Source organism: Pantherophis guttatus, chromosome 2 (genome assembly GCF_059756535.1).
Source record: "Pantherophis guttatus breed Tessera chromosome 2, ASM5975653v1, whole genome shotgun sequence".
NCBI classification, from domain to species: Eukaryota; Metazoa; Chordata; class Lepidosauria; order Squamata; family Colubridae; genus Pantherophis; species Pantherophis guttatus.
In genome coordinates, this window is record NC_142064.1 from 206,133,906 (window position 1) to 206,156,521 (window position 22,616).

Sequence of the window (22,616 nt, forward strand, 5' to 3'; positions counted from 1 at the left end):
CGGGGCGGGGCTACGCTTGCTGCAGAAACCTGCCCTTTAAGAGCGCCCCGTTTCCTTTCGCTGCTGCTGCTGCAGCTGGTGCTGAAAGCCAGCTCCCAATCGCCGCCGCCGCCGCCGCCGCCGCCGCTGCCGGAGGAGTCCGGGCCTCGCTTTGCCATGGTGTCCTGGATCATCTCCCGGCTGGTGGTGTAAGAGCGCGAGGGCGGCTGGGCGGGAGGCCCTCTCTGTGCTGTTGCCAGGCAACGGGATGAAGATGGGGACCGGGGGCTCGCGCGCGGTCGGGCAGGGCTGCCCTCCCCGGGGCTTTAAGCGCGCGCGCCGCGCGCCCCCCCCCCTTTCGCTCTTCCCCCGGGGCAGCTTGCAGGTGGGGGTGGGGGAGGCCAGCGCTCCTCGCCCTGAACCTGGCGGCGGAGAAACCAGACGGGGCGTTGCCTGATGTCCGGGGCTCCCTTTTCGTCCCCTTGGGGGCGGTCGGGTGAGCCAGCCTGACGGTCCTGGGCGACGAGGAAGGGAATTGTGGATGCAGCAGGTGGGAGAGAGCAAAGCGCCTCGTTGCTCGGCCTGCTCGGTGGGCCGGTGGAGGGATGTGTGTGTGTGTGTGGGGGGGGGAGACTGGACGTTGCTCAGGTTTGCTAGAGTCTGACGCCCATCCCGAATAACTGGAACCTCACTCTCTCTTCCTTCCTCCTCCCCCCTCCCCGCCCCCCGTTTTTATTCGTTTTTATTTTCAAAACTCTGTTTGCAGTCTGGTTTTTGGCACCCTGTACCCTGCCTATTCTTCTTACAAAGCTGTGAAGACGAAAAATGTGAAAGAATATGTAAGTGCAAGGCAGCCATCATATTTATTTTAAGGGCTAATCTTTCTCTGTTATCATTCACAGTTTATCTCCTGTTCAGAAAATGACCAGGTTTTGTGAATGGACAAGAAGCTGAGATTTCACTTTTTGTATTCTTGTCAATATGTTAGTTTTTTTTTTTTAAAGGATCTTATTTATTTGATGTGAACATACTATGGGATAGAACTGACATGCTTGTTCTCCTCTTAAGCATTTTTCCCCATATAATGACCACACACACACACACACACACACACACACACACGAGATAAGCTGATGATGTCACCAGATGCTTCTTCAGCTAATCGCTTCTTGCTTTTAATGTTGTAAAAGTTAAAGCTAGTATAAAGTACTAGCTATTCCAAAGCATCGTGGTACACTGCCTTTGGAATAGCTACCATTTTGCAGGCTTCAGCCAATTTAAACATTGTACTTTGCACATTAAAACAATGACTATGTCACTAACTTATTTGCACAAAGCATGAGAGGCTAAAAGTGCTTTGTTATGCCCCTGGTGAAAGAAAACACAATGCTCAGTTTTGTTGCCAATTTTAATGGTTCTTTTTATTGTAGCACTCAAGTATTGGAGGGTTGTCACAAGTACTTGGCATTGGGTGTGTCACCTGACAATTATTATGAAATTAAGAAACAACAATTTATTTTAAATGAAGGTTTTATAATTGGACTGTAAAGTACAGTATTGAACATCCCTAGAACACTTTTAGCCATTCATGAAAAGGTTAATAGGCTGGTTTTGTTTGCTATAGGGAAGTTAAAGCAAAAGAATATGTGTCAGGAATAATGAGAAATAGGCAAAGAATTGGAAAAGGAAGAAGTAGGAAAGATTGAAATTAGTCTCAAGACTAGTGCTGCTTTTTTACATATATGCTTCTTATTTTGTTGTTCCATGCTTTGCTATAAAAAATGAAGTTATATACTTTCTTTATAGGATCATCATTATTTATTTATTTATTGAACTTGCATGACTATGGGTAGCGTATAACTCTCTACTTAATACATGTAATTGGAACTTTCACAAAAGTTCATTGTAGAAAAAAGTAACCAATTGGTTGCATTTGAAAATCTGGGCTAAAAGTCTTCCTAGAGCAGCTTTTGGCAGTTTCCAAATTGCAAAATATTTCCACTTTCACATTATTAGCTTTCATAAACAACACATATGAAATTATTCTTGGCCTACCATGGATTATACGATTTATGTGATCCACAAATGTTAATTACTTTCAATATTTCATGCTTTTTCTGAGAACTAAATGGTGGACCTAATAAAATGGGACTTATCAGAACATATGTCTTTGCCTGTTTGTTCTTTATGATACCCATGCTTCCAATTTTTAAGGTCATGCTTGTTCTGAGAGGAAATTAGAAAGTAGAATATTATTCTTATAAAGTGAATGTTTATGCCAGTTTTGATTATGTAATATTTACATTATTTAGCTGTCCTAAAATTGTTTTTCATCAAAAAGATGTCAAGATAATTCAAAAAAGCTTTTGCCCTTTTAAAATAAATGAACATTAAAGACATCTGTCAAATACACTAGCAAGATATGTCATGCAACGTATTTTGACCTTTTTATTCAAACAATTAATATGACTCTCAAGATTTTCTTTCTTCCAAAGATTGTTCCACTAAGGAAATACTGAAAAAGCCTTTGTCATGGTATTCTAAAGCCTTAGTTACTTACTTAGAATAGGCCTACTATACAAACTTTTTAATGAATAATGTCTCTCTTTTTGGTCCCAAGATGGGATTGGTGATGTGGCAATATTACCATCATAGAGGGCTAAAATGTGTGCCCATTGTCTGGAACTGTAAATTGCTGAAGCTTCTTTATTTTGGCCAAACTTGCTCCCAAAATCTTTTAAAGCTATGAATTCGCTGTTTAATATTACTGGTATCAAACCAGGGTTGTTCTGAAGTCAACACAAATGAGAATTTCAAAGCTGCATGTAATAGTAAAGTTATGGTTGCTCATATGTTCCGTAAAAAAAATTTAAACATCCTGTGGGGGTAATATATGGAGAAAGAAAGCTAGTTCTAAATATTCTGGACCAAATCAAGGCTTCCAATCTTTTTAGGACAGGGACCTATTTGACATTATGAAACCCTAGGAGTGAAAATGGCTGTCATGGAAAACTTACCCATTTCTAAAACCACTATTAATATAAGTTGGCACAAAACACCAATTTACCCGAAGTGAACTGGTGGAGAGGTTTCCTGTCATTCTTTCTGGGCTACAAAGCTCTGCTTTCATCCCCAGGTTTATGGCTTTTTTCTAGGCTTGCAAAGAAATTATTATCGGTAAACTGCAATCATCCACCATTTTTATTTTCTAAAAACACATCTGCTTTAGGTCTTTGCAGTATCTAAGGGCATTTTTGGAGATAAATAAGATCTGTAGACTGGTGCTTTGTTTGCAATATATTAAAGAGGAGAAGGTGAAGGAGAAGAAGGAGAAGGAGAGACTTCTTCAGGAGTATGATGCAGCTGATATTCAAGGCATGCTACCTATAATTCTAGAAGTAGCAACAGCCATCAAAGCTAGTAGCTATTAATAGCCCATTAATAGCGCATCTTTCATGAATTTGTCCAATTCCCATTTAAAACTTCTTGTCTCAGAGACTACTACCATATCTGAATCTAACCACATGTGTATAGAGATTTTTGTCCCAACTCAACCATTCAAAGAGCTGGTCAGGGAAATTACAATAATTTAAAATCTTGATTGTCTATTAAAATACAATAGTAAAATGTATTAATTAAAATACAATAAAGTCAGGAAACTCAAGGGAGAGGTTGGGTGTATCACCAGCTTATTGATCACAGTTTGTTAAGCATTTCTTTAAAACCTGTCTCAGTAGGATGTGGGGGTAGGGTAGGCGTTGTAATAGAAGATGTAACAGAAAGAACCTTAAGGAATCTTACAGCACATTTTCCTTTAGGGCAGCCCAGTAGTTTACCCAAACTAAGGTAAAAATAATAATGGAACTTATGTAAAGTAGGGCACCTAGGCTTCTGCTACTTAGTGTATGTTGTCTGTCCTGAAAAGCTATCTGTAATGATTATATTTATTTATTTAAAACATGTATACAGCCATCCAATTTATAACAAACTCTGGACAGCTCCCAATCAAAAATTATCTTTACTATCTTGGAGAAGTCTTATGTGTACAATAGAAAACTTACGAAAAGTGTACAATAGAAAACTTACAAAACTTACTAAGTATGAACTGGCAGTGAAAAAGGGCAAATTCCGTACTAAGAAATGATTGGAATAAGATTGAAAATAAAACAGTTATTATCTGTGTTTTTCTATAATAAAGTCATTATTCCCTGCCAAGAATGTGACCATTGTAAATGCTTTTGGTTGCTCTTAAAAATACAAAAACTAAATATGAATATCTATGTCAGTGACTGTTATCCATAAATGGCCTTCAATACCAGTTGTCCAGTTTTCAGGCTAGTTTATCCCTCAGTGATAATCATCTGTGTCAGTCCCTAAACTAGGTTTCAGACTTATGTCTCTGATCCTGACTTAAAAGGATCAAAATTTGAAGTGCATTCCTGCCACTAGAATCTAAATTAGGCATGAAAATCTGTGGATTATCCAGAATAAAAACACAAAACTATACCTAAATTGCTATAGATTAGGAATACAAACAACTTTTCAGCATCATCTGACTAACCTCTTATTTGTTAATGAAAAATATTTTCTACCAAAAATTGTGTATTTATTATAAAATATGTATATTTTGTAAATATAAAAAATACATAATATTTAGATGTTCTATACCACAAATCTTAGGAAATTGTGTATCAGAAACTAGAAAGTTCATTTAATTGCAATTTGCTTTTGATCACTTGCATTAGAAACTAATTACCACTGTCCACATTCCATATGATAAAATATGAATCCATGCCAAACCCAGCATTAAATAAACTTTCCCAAACCATGGCTGCTGTTAAAGCCACTCCTTACGAATAAGTATCCATGAAGTAAGAACTGGCAGGTAAAAAGAGCAAAAAGCACTGTAACCTGCATGAGATAATGTGATCAATTTGGAAAGTTTGTAGCTGACAGTTAGAAACCAAGCTGGAAGAACAGAAATTTATGTGGAGATGGTGGAAGAGTAGGAACTGTTGATTGAGAAGTGGAAGGAAATAGTGCACATTCCTTAATTGGGAGGCTTTAGTGTAATACTCATGCTTTTATCACTTCACTTTTGGATTACTGTTATTTATTATACATATTGCTACTCTTGAAGTTCATTTAGAAGCTACACCATCCAGAGTGTAGCAACTCAAATAGAGACTGGCTCATTTCAGTTGGTTGTATACTCCTAATATGGGATTCTACTGGTTGCCAGATACAGTTCATTTTGGTGGATATTACTTTGATGTATTAATAACCGAGGGTCCCCAAAATTGCTTTCTGTGAATGCTTTCTGCCTGTCTGATGGGAAGACATAGGGAAGATGGCCGGAGGGACCCCAAGGATGAGCCTCGCCCTTGGTGACCTCCCTTTTTGGTAATAGTGCAGCTCCAGAGATGAAAAAATGAGCTTGCTCTTTCAGAGGGCCTTTGGGAATGGTGTGGAAATTGCTCCTGAAAGTGTGGTACTAGACAGTGCATCGATAGTTATGGTATTATTGAAAATTATGATAGTGCTTATTTACTTTCATCTTATTATAATTTGGTTATTGTTTTACATTTACTCTGTAATACTGTAAAGAGGAATGTAAGCAATTCAAAGTCAGTTTACATTTGAAGCCACTTGTAAGATGAAAACTCAGTCACTACTGAGCTTTGAAAGCCTGCCTGCATAAAATTGTTTTCACAGCTTTACAAAATGTCAGTAACTTTGTCTGAATTCAGAAGTAGGCAGGCCTATCCTGAATACTACTTGGATGAGAGCCTACCAGGGAATTAAAGGACTATAGGCTAGACTGGAAAGTTGAAAAACATCCTGGAATAAAAGCAAGGGTAAGCTTTTCACTGTTGCCATGAAAATGCTATGATGTAGTCACAAGGAGTTAAACTCAATTGGAGGGAGGCTTTATCTTTTTATAGTAAGAACAGGCATTTGCAAGTCTAAATCAGCTGTTCAAAAAATATTTTCAATAGATTCCTTGTGGTTTATTTGATTGGAGACTAAAAAAGCTCTCTAATTAATTAGGAAAAAAATTATGTAGTAGCTTAGAATGGAGATGCGTAAAGGGGGATATAGATTAATGTTTGGACATGGCGGTTTTGAGAATTCTTCTTTTTTCTTTGTAATATTAGAACACATTTTCATAAGAAAGAAAAAACAATTCTGCTGGATCAGACCAGGCCCATCTTAGGTCTGCACTGTGTTTCTCACAGCTGCCAACTAGATTCTACTGGAATGTTTGCAACTAGGAGACAGGCAAATATTCCTCTCTTGCACTTTTCCCAGCTCTATTATAACCTTTTTCAACTGTAACAACCAAAGCTGTATACAATATTCTAAATCAGACATGGATTTATATAAGAGCATTACAATATTGGCATTTTTATTTTCAGTTCTTCAGAATTTGCATAACACGTACACTGACTCAGCACAGTATGTTCACTGAGTTATTCAGTATGATCCCAATATTTTTTTTTTCCTAACTGGTTACAGACAGGCCAGATTCTGTCAGTGTAGATATGAAGATAGGTTTTCTTTGCTCAAGTGTGTATCTGTTTACATATATTTAAACTGAGTCACCTTAATATATTGGTTGACCACATACCCAGATTATAGAGATCCTTCTGGAAACCTTCAGAATCACTTTTGGATTTTGTTCTCCTTAAGAGTTTAATAACTGCAATTTTATCAGGTGAAGTTAAATATGAAAAGATTCAGTGATGGTCCAAAGATATGACAGTCACACATTTAAATGTCTATGGAGATTTTCAGTCATCCAGGTCATGGTTGTCCCAAAGGTGCTTTTTCAAAAGGCAACCTTCCAAGAAGGTCCCACACCCATTTGCATTATTCAGCTGACCTCGAGGGCACAGATAAACCTCCAAGTGCCTCAACGAGTCTCAGAAAGAGTACTAACAACCAGATGACTGCAAGGAATATAAATCCTTCCACTTGCCACCATTTATTTAGAACTGAAGAACTTTCTTGGATGAGAAGCGAAACATCTTCAATCAAAAACAAAGCAAGTCCAGTTGCCTTTTGAAAAAGCACCTTTGCAACAGTCACACATTTAGATGGTTGTGAAGAGATCTAGACAGATTATTGGTATTTGTTTAGTACTGCTATCAATAATTACTAGCCTTGATACAGTATATTCCTCCAGAATTTAAAAAATAATAACTTGCTTTATTCTGTATATTGAGAAAGGAATTTTTAGCTAGCCCGATGAAAGCAGGCTGTAGTCTAATTTCCAGGATATGGATGAGTTCTGTGTCATTATGCTCATACTCTGAGCTCTGCTTATGCGCTTATATTCATTCTTATTTAATAAACAGCAGGGGGAGCTAGCATCTGCCTGCCGGCCTGCCTGCAATCAAGATGCTGACATACAAATATCTGTTATATGCAGTATGTTGTAATAAAACACTATCAACTGTTAATTGCTGTGTTGAATCATGATGCTGATATGGGTCTTTTAGGCAATATGTTTTCCTCCTAAATACTTATTACACTATTTTGGAAAACTCTCTTGTTTTCTGTAACCCCAAATATGCTCCTTAGGGCTCCTAAACTTTTATAAGAGCCTTGGTAGTACAGGGGTTTAAGGCACCCTGTTATTAAGCTGGTTATTAAGACCAGCTGCCTGCAATTACTGCAGGGTTCGAATCTCGCCAAGGCTCAAGGTTGACTCAGCCTTCCATCCTTTCTAAGGTAGGTGAAATGAGGACCCAGTTTGTGGGGGCAATAAGATGACTTTGTATAAATATACAAAAGGATGAAGGCTATTGCTGAGCACATTGTAAGCCGCCCTGAGTCTTCGGAGAAGGGTGGCATATAAATCAAATTAAAAAAAAAAAAACAAGTTTTGAAAAAATGCCCAGGATTGTAAAAAGCTTGGGGTAATGGAAATGTTCCATTGGCAGAAAAATTCCATGGATTTCTTTTGATGAAATTCCCTCTGCTTCCAATGTTACCTGTCATTAAACAAGCTGTTGGACAGCAAATATATCAGTTTTATAATGCATTGCCAGGCTTCAATGTTTGAAGCAAATAAAATTTGAGGGAATTAAAGGGAGAAAGAAAAAACAAGAATAGGCATGACAAACTTTGCTTACCCAAGCATCACTTTTATAAAGTGATGTTTGTGTAAATATTTGTTTTTATATATGAGAAAAAATTGTTCAGAATGTTTGGTACCTATAAAACAAATACATGTTTTAAGGTAAGGCCTAATGTTCAGCATACTTTTAACTCAGTGGTTGCCTTGCAGGTTAAATGGATGATGTATTGGATTGTGTTTGCCTTCTTCACCACAGCAGAAACACTCACAGACATCATTCTGTCTTGGTAAGTTCTTTATCATTGGTAGGAACTACTTGATGCTGTAATAAAGTATTCTATTTTCTAATTCTTGACTGCTTTGAATGTTTTTTCTTAAGTTTATTTTATTTAAATTTTTTGCCAGAAATATTCATTTACTGTATCATATATGATATAGCTCATAAATTGAATGTTTGAAGTTGGTAATAATATATTATTCTTTCTTACAATAGTAATTTTTAAACATTTGGATTCTGGCTCTGAATAAAATGGTTGTTTCTGGTACTATTGCAAGTCATCAGTATCTTCTGCTTTGTGATTTATCAAGGGATTTGTTCTCTGAAAACACATTGAGGAAAGAGTTGTTACTCCAATCCTACAGTAATAGTTCTGTTTAATACACCTTACTGGCAACTTGTTCAAAAGATGTGAATCACGGGGTTATGTACTGGGGTGAGAATGTTGGGTGACTTTGAGGCAAGAATTGGTCATATAAATCCCCACAGTGATGATAATTTATTGCTATCTGAAAAAAATACTAATTGGTGTTTAATTCTATGTTTGCTCTGTTGGAGTATTTATTAAAATTAAAAGTTAATCTAAAATGAAATTTCAAAAAAGCATTCTTGAAAAGAATGAGAGCCAGTTTAATATAATGGTTAAGATGCTGATCTATAAACCAGGAGACTAAGTTCTAGGCCTCCCTTAGCTATGAAAGCTCACTGAATGACTTGGGGCTAGTCACTCTCTCTCAGTCCTACCCACCTCACAGGGTTGTTGTTATAGGAAAAATAGAAGGCAGCTGCCTTTTGTGGTATTGATTCTATTCTATCTATAGTTCATTTTTTCTCCCTTTGCTTATTCCATCTGTACTATTCTGGACTGTCAACCTTTGTCTGATTCTAACCTGAGCTTGATTCTAGCTTTTCCATTTCTCTCAGGTTTCCCTTTTATTTCGAGTTGAAAATCGCATTTGTGATCTGGCTGCTCTCTCCTTATACCAAGGGATCCAGCGTCCTGTACAGGAAGTTTGTTCACCCAACGCTCTCCAATAAGGAGAAGGTACTGCAACTTGCCCAATTATCAGACATGAAAATTGAGTCACTTCAAATGTGGTTGGGTTACAGGAAAAAAAACCCTTGAAATTAGTCATGCCCATGTTTATTCATGCTGAATGCATGGCAGCTAGAGCTGAGCATACATAACCTTTCAAAATTGCCTAGCTAATATCTGGACAGAGCTTATTCAAAAATATTTCAAGGGCAGGATTCCTATTTAAGGATGAAAGTAGCATCAACCCAGAAAAGACTTGATGGGAAGAATTCCCTCCTGATTTATTAGTCAAAGTAATGGGCATGAGGGAGATTGCAGGCTATTGGAAATATTATTGTACAATGAAATGTACTTCATATGCCCTCCTTCTCCTCGTCACTAAATAAGTGCAAGAATGCCAAATGCCATTCCTGTTAAAAGAATTTCTAAAACAAATCTTTATCACAGTTGAATGAGACCTGATAGAGAAATAGTAAGAGAATTTCTCTGCCAATATAAATGGCAGCTAGAGTTAGCCTGGGATCAGATTACCTGAGGGATCATCTTCTCCAAGTGGTTCTACCTGTCCAATTAAGTCTGACATACTATGATGGGCCCCATTAGCCAAGGAATATCCAACTGGTGAAGACTAAGAGACATGCCTTCTCTGCCATAATCCCCACTCTCTGGAACATTTTCTTTTCACACTTGAGGATGACCCCAAGTCCATTGGCCTTTCATAAGGCCTTTGTGCTTGGGTCCGAGGCCCTGAGTGTGTAAAGGTCCCTTTTCCCTGGCTATATTAACATCTATGATAACATTTTTTTCCTTTGCTACCATGTATATTTAATTTTATACTATATTCTAACTTTTGTTTTATGATTGTTCACCACCCAGACTCATTTCTTTGAAATGGGAGGTTATAAAAATTGAATGAAAGAAAGAAAGAAAGAAAGAAATACCAGTTGTCCCACTGAGCAAGAATAAATTTGCAATCTGACCAGAATATGCTGACTCTTATTTGAGTAATCATGATTGGGATTTCACAGCCACTTTTAATGAAAGAAGTGGCTGTGCAAGTTGCTTTACCGTGTGTACATGCCAGGACCTTCTATCTCTTTCCTAGTATAGTTTCTAGTATCCCTCTGAAAAGTCATATTTGAAGACTACTTGTTAGGAAAAGCATTTCATGTGATTTAGAAACCTCCAACCAAAAGGAAATCCACAAATCAACAATTTTATCAGGATGTGTGCAAATATGGTTCCCATTCTTTCTTTCTTTTTTAATATAATTTTTATTAAACAGTTTTTTAAAAACAAACAAACAAAAACAGATATTTACATCTTCTTCTTTTCAACATCTTCGCATCAGTAATCCATATTTATACATTTTCTCTTTCTTACCTTAATCTATCTTTTATACATATATTTCTAGTATATCATATATATACCGTTGTAATATATTCTCTTAATCTAAATATTTTATTTACATTTAACATAAACAGGTACCTAGTTTACTTTCCACAATTTATGTCTTCCCATTTGTTTCCATATTCTTCCACCTAATTTAACCATTTTTTAGTTTTTTTTGTCCCCCCCTTTTTTTCCCCCTTTCTCCTCCAACCATGGTTCCCATTCTTTGATAGGATAACCAGGATCTTTTCAAAATGTTCCGCATTTGCTTCATTAATTGATTTTTTTCTTGGATATCTATTTTATGCAAAATATGTGGCAATTAATGGGTGTGCAATTACTTTCCATTGTCTCTTGTAATTCTAGCACATGATAGAGGTACAGAATTATCAATTCGGTGTATGCCTGTGAAAAATAAAAGAAGGATGGTAGTCAGTAGATGACAGAAATTTCTTGTTAAAATTCCTGTGTCTCCTTTTTATAGTAGCTCATGCTATCTCTTGCTAAAAAGTAAGAAGAGCTATGCAGTTTTTCATCCTTCAGAGCAATAACATTCACTGGAATATTAAACTTTTTTTCTTTAATCAGCATCAGATTAACGTTGCTGCCAACTTTAAGTTGATCCTAACTTTTAAAGCTCCAATATGTTGTGCCATCTATTTTATCATAATTTCTTAGAATTTCAGGCTTTGGGTAGCAAATGAGTCACTTTCTACAGTACCATAGTAAAAGAAATTAGGTTTTTATGGAGAAAATGATTGCATAAAAGAATAATGTTAACAAATTAGTTAAATAAATTATTATCGGATTAGGGAGTAGTAATGCACTAAACTACAAATTGTATCCTTTAGCTGTCTAGCAACTTTAAATTTTATGAAATACATTTTATATTTTCTTGATTGTTTTGTTAATTTGTTGTTGTTGGTAGGGATGCAAAAAAGACCCCCTTTTCCAAGCTAAAGGTTGGTCATACTGCCTGAAAACTACAATTTGTATTTTTTTTGTACTTGAATACAAATCAACATTATGCTGTTTTATATCAGCTGTAAAAGATCCATATATATTTAAATTTTCATGCTTCATTGTGAAATACCCAGAAGTGCCAATTAGGAAATAATTAAGCCCTTCTTTCTGAATTCATTTGATGCAGAACATATCAAATGCATTGAAAAGGAAGAGACTAATTATTCCATTTAAGATTCTATTTAAGATTCTGTTCTACGTAAGGTAAAAGTATTCTAACAGACACCAGCACTAGCGTTTCTCTCAGAGCTTAACTAGTTCATGAAGCAAGTTAATTTTGGTTAGAGTATACAAATCTGTACTTTTTAATCATCTGTATTTATATTTAGTTCAATGAAACATCTCTAGCGTAAATTAATATCTCAAACTATTACTTTTCTGTACTGCATAATATTCATTGTTGGCCCTTATAGTTTTCGCTGTTCAGGGTGTGAAGTCAGTAGGGAATCCTGGTTTTTTAATGGTTTTTTTAATTTTTTAACTGTATGAACTTTTATTGTTTGATTTGATTTGTGACTTTTACACACCTGCTTTCCTTTGGCAACTCAAGAAGCCTGGGTCTCCAACACCAGAACTCACTGGCCCTAATGACCACTAGGAGTCACTAGGTAGATAGGAAATATTAAAAGTTCATGTTCTGGTGAGATTACAATCAGTAATACCATTTCAGCTGGTGTTGATCAGGAGTAAAAGAAAAATCCTCATCTATGTGGGATGCTGAAATGTTTGGTACTTTCTCAATTCCTATTAAACATTTACATGAAACTTCTGGGTGAGATCATCCATCACCATGGGGTGAGATATACCCAGTTGTACATTTCTGCCCCTGGTGAGCTACTGTTTATCTACACACTCTTAGTGCCTAAAGGCTTTGGAGGCCTAGATGGGCACAACAGGTTTCAGCTGAATCCTGGCAAGACTGAGTGGCTTCAGATTTTAGAGCCTTCTTTTATCTGGGGATTTAGCAACATTCATGCTCCAAGCCAGGGGTGAAATCCAGCAGGTTCTGACAGGTTCTGGAGAACCGGTAGCGGAAATGTTGAGTAGTTCAGAGAACCGGCAAATACCACCTCTGGCTGGCCCCAGAGTGGGGTGGGAATGCAGATTTTGCAATATCCTTCCCCCAGGAGGGGAGGGAATGGAGATTTTGCAATATCCTTCCCCTGCCATGCCCACCAAGCCACGCCCACAGAACTGGTAGGGAAAAAAAATTTGGATTTCACTCCTGCTCCAAGCCTAATAGACCCGGTGTGCAGCTTGAGGGTTCTTCTGGACTTACAGCTCCTACTCAAAGAGTAGGTGGGAGTCATGGCTAAAAGGGTCTTTGCACAAGTGGCATGCCAGTTATGCTCATTTCTGGATTTTGGAGGCTCTACTCATGCCCTAGCCACCTCTAAAACTGACTACTATAATATGCTGTACATGGGTCTGTCCTTGAAGAGCATCCAAAATCTTCAGCTGGAGCAAAATGCAGCAGCACAGGAGTTATACATGTCTTGGTGTTAATATTGTTAATATTGCTTAACGCATTGTAAGCCGCCCTGAGTCTCCGGAGAAGGGCGGCATATAAATCAAATTAAAAAAAATAAAAATAAAAATATCAGATTTGTGTATTGAAGGTATTTCAATTTTATCTCGATGTGATCTATTGTTACCTCTATCTCTTTGCCTGCCTGCCTATCTATTATTTATCCATCCATCCTTTTCTGCGTAATGTGGTTTATGCATATCAAAATCACAAAGAGAGTAATTAAAAATTAATGTAAATTAATAATAATGAGTTGAAGTCCAGAACTGAGTGTCTGCAAACCAAAGTGAAGGAACTGGGATCGCTCACTGCAAGAAAGTAGTATGGCAGTGATTTTCATGGGTTCCAACCAAGGGTGAAATGCTACTGGTTTGGGCCAGTTCACCCAAACCGGTAGTAAAAAATGCTACTGGTTCACCGAACCGGTAGTAAAAAAATGTTAAAAGAGTTCCGACAATCAGCTGAGCGAAGTGCGATCGTCAGAACTTTTTAAAAAAACTTTTTAAGCATTTTTTTACTACCTGTTTGGGCGAATAGGTAGTTTAAAAATGCTTTAAATAAGTAAAAAAAAAAAGGCTCGGGTGATTGTGTGGCACAGCTGTGATCGTCCGAGCCTTTTTTTTTACTTTTTTAAAGCATTTTTTTACTACCTATTCGCCCAAACAGGTAGTAAAAAATGCTCTTAAAAAGTTAAAAAAAGATTCCCAAGATCATTCCCATATTTGGTCACTGACTTCAGGCACTTTTCTCCCAGTCTGCTTCACTACTAATGAGAGAGAGAGAGAAAGAGATTAAATAAATTAATCTGAGTAGCAGAGCACAAGTAGTCGTTCTCCTCATCCGAATACACTTTTTGAAATTAAAAATGAGCCTTTTAAATTTGTAAGAGAATTTATAAGAGAATTAAACTTGTAAGAGAATTGGCTTTCATATAAAAAATGGCATCCAAGATATGTCTAGGTTGATTTTTAGTTTTATAGGGTTAAATTAACTTGAAGTGCTCGTGTAAATTGACATTGACACTATTGACATTGAAGTGTCAATAGTGAATTCCAGTGCCCACACAATTTATTAAATCTTTACTAAGAATGATCAAATATCTGAAAAACAGCCATGAAACACCAACCACCTAAAACAGTAGATAATATACTATTAGAATACATACTGGGTACTTATCAGGGGCTTTATCAAATTTATAATCTAAAATAAAAATAAGCCAGGCTTCTGTGGTATATCAGTTGATATCTTTTTATCTCGTGCTAATAGATTTGCTTGTAATCAGATGTGATGATCCCTCTTCAGATTATCAGTGAGCAATATGAGGTATTCTGTGGTCCTGCTGAATTTTGGTATGCATTGACAAACTATATTATTATATAGGAAACTATATAAAATTATATATCGTTATACAGGAAACTATGCTGTCAATTAGTATGGAATATATAACATTTTTCTTATATGCTCCAAATACCTTTTCTTATCCCGTGATATATATTATCTAGAGATAATTTGTAGCCCATTCTGATCAGGAAATATTTACTGATACGTTTGAGAATTTATTTTATTATTGATAGAAGGTGATTCATTAGGACAAATTGGAAGATTTGCCTTCTATTTCAGTGCTGAAGCATAAAGATCTAATGCACTCCACAAGGCTTAGAATCTTGTATGTATGCAGCTTATGCTAGAATTTTATAGGTAAATAATATTAATTACTAAATGTTGCTTTACTTCACTTAAATCCTAGGAAATAGATGAATATATTAGCCAGGCCCGTGACAAGAGTTATGAAACTATGATGCGTGTTGGCAAGCGAGGATTAAACCTGGCAGCAAATGCAGCAGTTACTGCAGCTGCAAAGGTAACTCCTTATATCTTTATTTAATATCTGCCCTTGTTCCCTTTTGCTTGGTAATTTTGGTGTTTCCCTTCACTGCATTCATTTTCTTACTGTCGACTAGCTACATGCCATTTGGGCTGTTTCTTCATGTTAGAGAAAAGACAGTCATTTCATTTTCTATCCAAATTGTGTCATTGATGTTCCATTTTCTTGCCTTTGCATTTAGTTTTTCATCAAATGTTCTTTCAATGTTCCCCTTAAGATGCATTCTGATGTAGTACATGTGGATAATTGTAACTAGAAGTTGTGTTTTAAAGGGCCAGGGGGTTTTGTCTGAAAAACTTCGGAGTTTCAGCATGCAAGACTTGACTTTGATTCGAGATGATGACACAATGCATTTGCAAAGCCCTGAGTCACACATGCATACGTCTTCTAAGGGCCATCTTGAAACTATTGATGATTCAGGTTAGTGAAGTCAGTCTCTATTAAATTTATTGATTTATATGTCTGATCAAACTAAACACTGAAGCTGATTTATAATTTAAAGCAACACATGGACACACAAAAGATAATTCAACCTACAACAAATGAAAACAGATAAATAAAAATCCGTACCTGTTATAGAAATGAATTAGCAAGGGACTTATTTTTACATGTTAACGCTTTATAAATGACTTTATATTGTTCTGTGAATGCAAGTATAAGAGCCTTTGTATAAAGGTTTTAAGAGTCTGTCTTAAAGGAGAAGATAATTTACCTCTTGCATTTTCCTGGAAAAAAGAAAATATTATCTCCTGCATCAAAGGGCACCTGTTCACCTGTATTTTTAAAGTTTATCCTCCTCAGCTGCATGTAAAAGAGAGCAGGATACAAAACAGGAGCTTTCTTCTCCTTGCATATAGTGACCCTAGTATATATTCTTGCACTCTGTCCATATAGATCTTTATTCAACCAATGAACCTGACTTGGAAAGGGGATTTGGTAGAAACAGGAGAATTTGATTACATAGCTGTATGCACAGGCTTTTCATATCCTAAATGTAACTATTCATTTAATTCATTTAAGTATACTATAAAATAGTAGAGAAAAAGAAAGGCTGCCTAGAGTGGAGGGAATAGATGGGTTGTGAAGCTACTGCAGCTCTTTTCTTATAAAGGAGTGGAATTTCAGTTATGAGATTCAGAAATACATTTAATTTCATATTTCCCATGACCTTGAGTTCAGTTCGTGGTATATAAATATACTCGGTTTTTTTCCTTGCCTCTATATCTTGAGTATCTTTTTTACCTTTATGAAGCAGTCCCACTATTGTTTTTCTCTTTAGGTGCATCTTTTTACTCTTCATCTGAGGACATGGCTATGACTCAGAGACATAATGGAACACAGTCTGATTCTAGAACTGAACCATCTGATGATGATACAGGAGACAAAGTTCCCAAACGAACCCAGAGCCTTAAAGCTCCTAAGAAAACAATAAAGACTGAGGTGAGATGGCTTGCAGTTGTATGGATCCCCTATGTGTACATTGCAGCTTCTTAAAAAATAAAGGGTGGAAATACTTGAATCATATAATGGCACAAACATACATGCTTCACCATGGTACCCTTTCCTTTTTTACTTCATCACTAAGGCTTTAACACAGTGTCTGCCTTTCCCAATAAATCAGCCTTCATTTTTGTTTTACATTATTTTTCCACTCAGCCAGAATTTAAATAAATGAAAGCGCTCTGATAAAAAACATTCCTGTCTCGATACGGGTGTTAACCATTTCCTTATAAATAGTAACATGTGGCATGATTTGACTTGATACCATTACGTACATTGTAATTTCATCACTGTCTGGAGAGCAAACTCTTCCTTGAAAATTCTCATCTGAATACAATCAGAACTGAGAATATACATTTTTCAATTGAGGGTCAATATCTTGGCTGCAGAAGCATCATTCTCATATTTGTTAATCAAATCTTAATTTTTCTATTCTTATTTTTCTAAACAGTATCTTCTTTCACCCTCAAATTCTATTTTTTCTATTCTTAATCATATACATTCTCCTTAATTTTATTTTTTATTAATTCAATATTTATCTTAATATATTTAAACGTGTTCGGGGATGCCTTTCTTCCATTTCATCTTTTTTGTTTTACAACAATCTTCTTTCTCTTTCCCTTCCTCTCCCTCCCTTCTTTTGTCCTTCCTACCTTCTTCCCTCTTCTCCTATTCCTTCGCTACTTCCCCTTCCTTTCTCCCCCTCCTTCTTTCCTCCCGCCATCTAACCTTCCCTCCTACTCTTATTCCCCTTTCCTTTCTTCCTCTCCTCTTCCCTTTCTTCTGTTCCTCTCTCTCCTTCTCCCTTCCTTCAGTCTCCCTACTCCTTCTTCTATCTCTATTGCTGTATTCATTTTCAATTCAATGCTTTTTTCCTATGGTGTCCAGGCATCTCCGTTTTTCTTTCCCTTTATTGCATATATTCCTCAAAATTCCCATCATATTTTAAAATTCTTAACATTATGTTTCAACTTGTTTCATTTTTACCTTAAAATCTTTCAACTTAATTAATTTTCCACCTCTTATTTCCATTTCAGTAGTTATTTTTCTCTTTTCCTAATATTTCAATTGCTTCCTGATATTTTAACATATAGACCATTTCTATCTCTGCTGGTCTACTTACAACAATTTCCTACATCATTTATTTAACATTTCAATTTCATTTGTTACTTCAATTTCCTTTGTTTTTTCAATCTTTAGCACACATTTCTTTACTTTCATTTTGATTTTATGTCTTAATTTCAATTAAGTATTCCCTTTTACAGTAATCTATATATTTATTCCAGTTGATTTCTTACATACCACTTCTACTACTAATGCCATTCCCTTAAATCAACATATCACTGCTTTAATTCCTTTCTACATTTTTTCCTTTCCCCTTTTAACCATTTTCTTTTACACTCTCCTGAATTCCACCTCTTGATATTTTCTCCCCTTTCTCCCATTCACTTATTTCTTTCTTCCTCTTCTTCTTTTTGTGTTTATTATATCCTCCTTCCTGCATCTTTTCTCTAATTTTTAACTTTATTACCCTTTTAGTTCTCCCCCTTTCTCTTTTCCCATTTCCTTCTCTTTTCTTCTTTTTTGAGAGATATTCCCCTCTTTCTGTTTTCATTTTATCACTGTTAATCTCAGTGTGATCATCTATATTTTTTCCTTCAATTATTTTCTTTCTCACATTATATTTTTGCTTCTCATTTATATTTCCTCTTTCTTTCTTTTTGTATTCTATCCAATCTTCCGCTTCTTTGTTTCTCTTAAATGCTTCTCGCACCTTTTGCAACATCTCCCTCAACTCCTCGTACTCATGTTCCCAATTTTCCATATTTTCAGTTTAAAAAGAAATAACTTTTAAATTTATTTTTATTTTCACTTATATATAGTTCGAATTCAAGTCCATTTAATGTCTTTTTTGTTTTCTTTCTTCTTTCCAAATAGTATCCAATTCAAATAATCCTTTTAAGTCTCCCCAGTTCAAGGTTTTATTATTTCAAGTTCTTTTTGTAATCTTACTGCAGCTGTTTAAACAAATACTCCCCATATGGCTTCTCACGTTGATTTAAGTGCAATATTTCTTTTCCATCAGCAAATGACTCTCTCCAATCCACAAATCCCCAGGCAAAAGTATCAATTGTAAATCCACAAAAGTAGTGCTTTCTGTTCTTCAATTAGTGCCTTTTGTTGTTAAATAAATGCTTTGTCTCAATTTCCTTTTCTTTATATTTATTCTTAATTTCTTCCAAGTCCAATTTAAATCAGGTGGTTAGTTCTCCTTTTAGGGCTTTCGTTTTTAAAGTTCCTCTTTTTTTTTTCTCCTTCGTTTTAATTTCCCGGATGCCAATTAGCCGCTTATTTCAGGTTGGGACCTCTTTTAAAGTTAAAAAAAAATTCTTCTTACTTATGAATTGGCCAATCACTCATTCAGTAACAATACTCCGTTTCATCATCGCTCCTCGTTCTTTCTCCCTTATCTTGCGTATGGCTGCCTGGCTTTTGACAGCTCCTAAAGACTGTCTTCCCTTGCTGCTGGGTCGGAGGCTGATGCAGACACTTCAGGGAGTTTGCAACCTCCTTGTTCATGCCTGCCTGTGCTTCCGTTCTTCACTGTCCCTACAGGACAGCTATGATACCTGGGGATCCCCTAAAGCAGCTGAGATATCAGCATTTTCCAGGAGCCCCGGAATTTGCTGTACCGCCACTGGCACTGGCCACACCCCTCCTTCCCTATTCCTTTTTCTTAAATCCTTGTCTTTTCATGCTAAAATTCCTTAAGCTGATTGCTTGGATACTTATTAAATTTCTGTCTCACCTTCCCAATAAAAATCTTTCTATTAAAAACTGTATTACTGTAATATTGACAATAATAAAATAAGTATACAATCTTACCTCTCTTTTTATTGAAATATGTTACTGCTGTTATATAACTTCCAGACATCCCAATCACTAGTTCAGTTGTTAGAGTACTACTACTAGTAAAACAGAGGATTTAAGAATCAGCATTTTTAGCAATGCTGCTCATTTTTTTGAAGCTCTGTTAGCTCAGTGGCGAATTAAACAAAACCGTTTTTCAAAATATCTTTTTTTCAGCTAATGTAATGTTGTGCATCTCTTGCTTGCTCTACAGCCTCCACAGAAGGTAGTGAAAGCCCGTCCCAAGAAGAAAGCTACAGGCTCCACTGCTGTTGGCGAATCAGCCTAAGGACAATCCAACTGAAAATCTGTCCCAGAGCGCTCTTCTGCCACTGTGAGGGACACTCTCCAAGGAATGGGAGCTGAGATCATGTACATAACAGCTACTGCTTTGTAGAGCTCATTCCCAGGCGAGATGGTGATTGAAATTTGGCACACAGATCAGAGGATGGCCATCCTCAGGAATTATATACTCTTCATCTCTGTGATGGAAAATGCTAATCTGTCTGTATATAACCTGTTGTTTTGGGATTCCCTCTCCATGTGTAACCCTAGTAGAGAAACTCTTTGCTGGAATACCTCTTTAATTAGGGTTAGAACCACTTTTGGCAGAGAGGCTGGTTAAAAAAAAAAAATTGGTGCAATTGAAATTCTAATTTGCATGGAGAGCTCCTAGTAGCTCTTCACTTGCTGTCATGATTTAGCTGCTATGGGGAATTGTTGGGAAGTGCCTGAAGCAAGGTGACTGGTACTGAAAACTATCCTTTCAAAATTGTTTCAGCAAAAGAAAGAAGGAGAAGTGATAGTTTACTGTAAACGCAACATCTTCGCTGTCCGTGAAGTGGGTTTTAGCAAAGAATTTCTTGGCAGGGGGTGGGGGTGGGCGGGCTGCAGTGACTTTGAGGAAAAGACTAATAGTGATGAGAATGAAAGTGGCTGGCTTTGCTACCAGTATCTGGTCTTTCTATGCAGAAGCCTCTTTTGCTTGGGTGGAATTATTGTGACTTTGCTTATGTTAAGTATTGGAAAGGGGAAATGTTTTTTTAAAAGTAGAGGAAAGATGACAAAACTAAGTGAATCGTGGCTGGAGGACGACATATGGGAATGCTTGAGCCTAGATCACTCTCTCCAAAGAGTTAGAATCCTGAATAATTACAATCTAAGTATCAAACCTTTGGACCCCTTCTTCAGAGTTGCCTTGATATTTTAGGTTTTATAGATTGGTCTGTTTTCTGTAAGAATTATTTCAAAGAAGTGGTTGCGTGAAAGCAGTTGGTCAATAGTAAGCTGAATGGTACATAAGTTTCTGCTGGCTTTTGTTTGCAGTCAGATTATAAATTGAAGTTAATCAGTACATCCAGGCAAGCTGGCCAAAAATAACAATCCTTTTTTGAGTTTTTCTGAGTGGCATTTTGTAATAAGTGGTAGGGACATTTCCACTTATTCTAAATGTAAACAATTGATGCGGCTACTCAGCTCTCAGGAATTACTACTTTCTACCATCCAAATCTTCCATTGTTCTCTACTTATGCTATTTACTTGGTAGAGACAGTACTGTTTGGTGTTAGGTGACCACAAGAATTCAGATTTTATATAGAATGATGATAGTACCTAATTGGTAATGAAACAACTGCAAGAAAGCAACCAAGCTCAGAGAGAAACAAGGACCCTATAGAATTACAATAAAATCAGTGAAAGTAATCCTTAAAATGTACCGTTTCACAAACTTTAACATAAATACAATAATCTAAAATTATAAAGTTAGGAAGCTTAGATAAATACTAGTGACTCTGATTTTTACTAGGTTAGCTCCATTTTACGAATACCATATACATCAAGGCCACCAGTCTTTAAAGATGAAGCAAATCTTTGCCTATTAGGTTTATTCACAAGATCTTAGGTGGCAGTATCAGCTTTTAGATATGCAACATAACACTTCAGTGTGTTGTTTGAAAACTTTTTTCCTAGCACAGGCTACCGCATTTACTAATTTCTAAACACGTTTGTTCAAATTAATCTATACTGAGTTCAGTGGGACTTATGTCCTAGTAAGCATACTTTCCAAAGTTGCCTGTTTAAACTAACTCTCTTGTTTTGCATTGTTGTTATGAGATGCAGAGATAATTAAGATTACAAAGGAATTTCCTTTAAAGAAATTGTTTTTAGTCTACTTCCAGTTAATTACACATCCCTCCACTTGTGTTGAACTTCTGGTTTGGACATCTGTCAGTTCTTTTTCCGCAAGGACAAAGAGAATATTCACAGTGTATTTGCTGTTCTCTTTCCTCCCGGGCAGTGTTTAATGCCAAAGACTTGGCAAACAATTAAATGCATTTTTTAAAATTTGTCAAGGATACCCTAAATATGAAATTAGCCTTTTAGTAGTTGGAAAATTGACTTTGCTGAGAATAAAAATATAGAAGCCTGCTATACTTTCTAGTTAGTTGATTGCTCTTTCCCAACACTCTGCAATTATTCTTGAGTGGTCCTGTTTACAAGGGGTTTAGGTATGAAACAACTCCATTTATATATAGAAAATATGACTAGGAAAAGGAAGTGCAGTTGGAGTCTGGTTTGACTGTACTGAAAACCTTTATATTTCTGCAGTATTAGGGGGGGAGGAGTGCTCCCTTCCAGAGTGAAAGTTGCAAGGCTTTATCCAACTGCTCTTTGTGTTTTACAGCACATTCTGATTTTTTTGTTTATACTTACCGGCACCTTCTATTTCTCACAACATGTATATTAGATTGCTCCTGGGAGTCGTGATTCTTTGTTTGTCAGTGATTTGCACAGAAGTTAATGGATTAGGTTCACAGCAATCATTCTTGTACATTATTCTCAGTTTCCGCAGTGACTGTTAGCAGTACTTTCCTGGATAATTAAAGCTCCTGCAAGAGGCTTGTCACTCTATAAATTCACCTTCTCCCCATCCCATCAAGTCTAGTCTTGAGAAAACTTCTACTGTAAATGTTCAAATTAGCCTGCCCTGGATACGCTTGT

The 22,616-nt window shown here is 36.4% G+C and overlaps 1 protein-coding gene across 2 annotated transcripts; it reads left to right on the forward strand.

Annotated features, from left to right (window-relative positions):
• REEP2 (receptor accessory protein 2) lies at positions 1-22,046 on the forward strand. Of its 2 annotated transcripts, XM_034441443.3 has the most exons (8): positions 1-188; positions 746-818; positions 8,276-8,352; positions 9,267-9,387; positions 15,069-15,182; positions 15,479-15,626; positions 16,486-16,646; positions 19,831-22,046. In XM_034441443.3, the coding sequence occupies exons 1-8, from the start codon at positions 157-159 to the stop codon at positions 19,903-19,905; spliced, it is 801 nt and encodes a 266-aa protein (XP_034297334.1). In that variant the 5' UTR covers positions 1-156; the 3' UTR covers positions 19,906-22,046. The 2 variants fall into 2 exon arrangements, with proteins under 2 accessions (XP_034297334.1, XP_034297343.1); XM_034441452.3 differs by lacking the exons at positions 1-188; positions 746-818 and adding an exon at positions 255-529.
• The last annotated feature ends 570 nt before the right edge of the window (positions 22,047-22,616 follow it).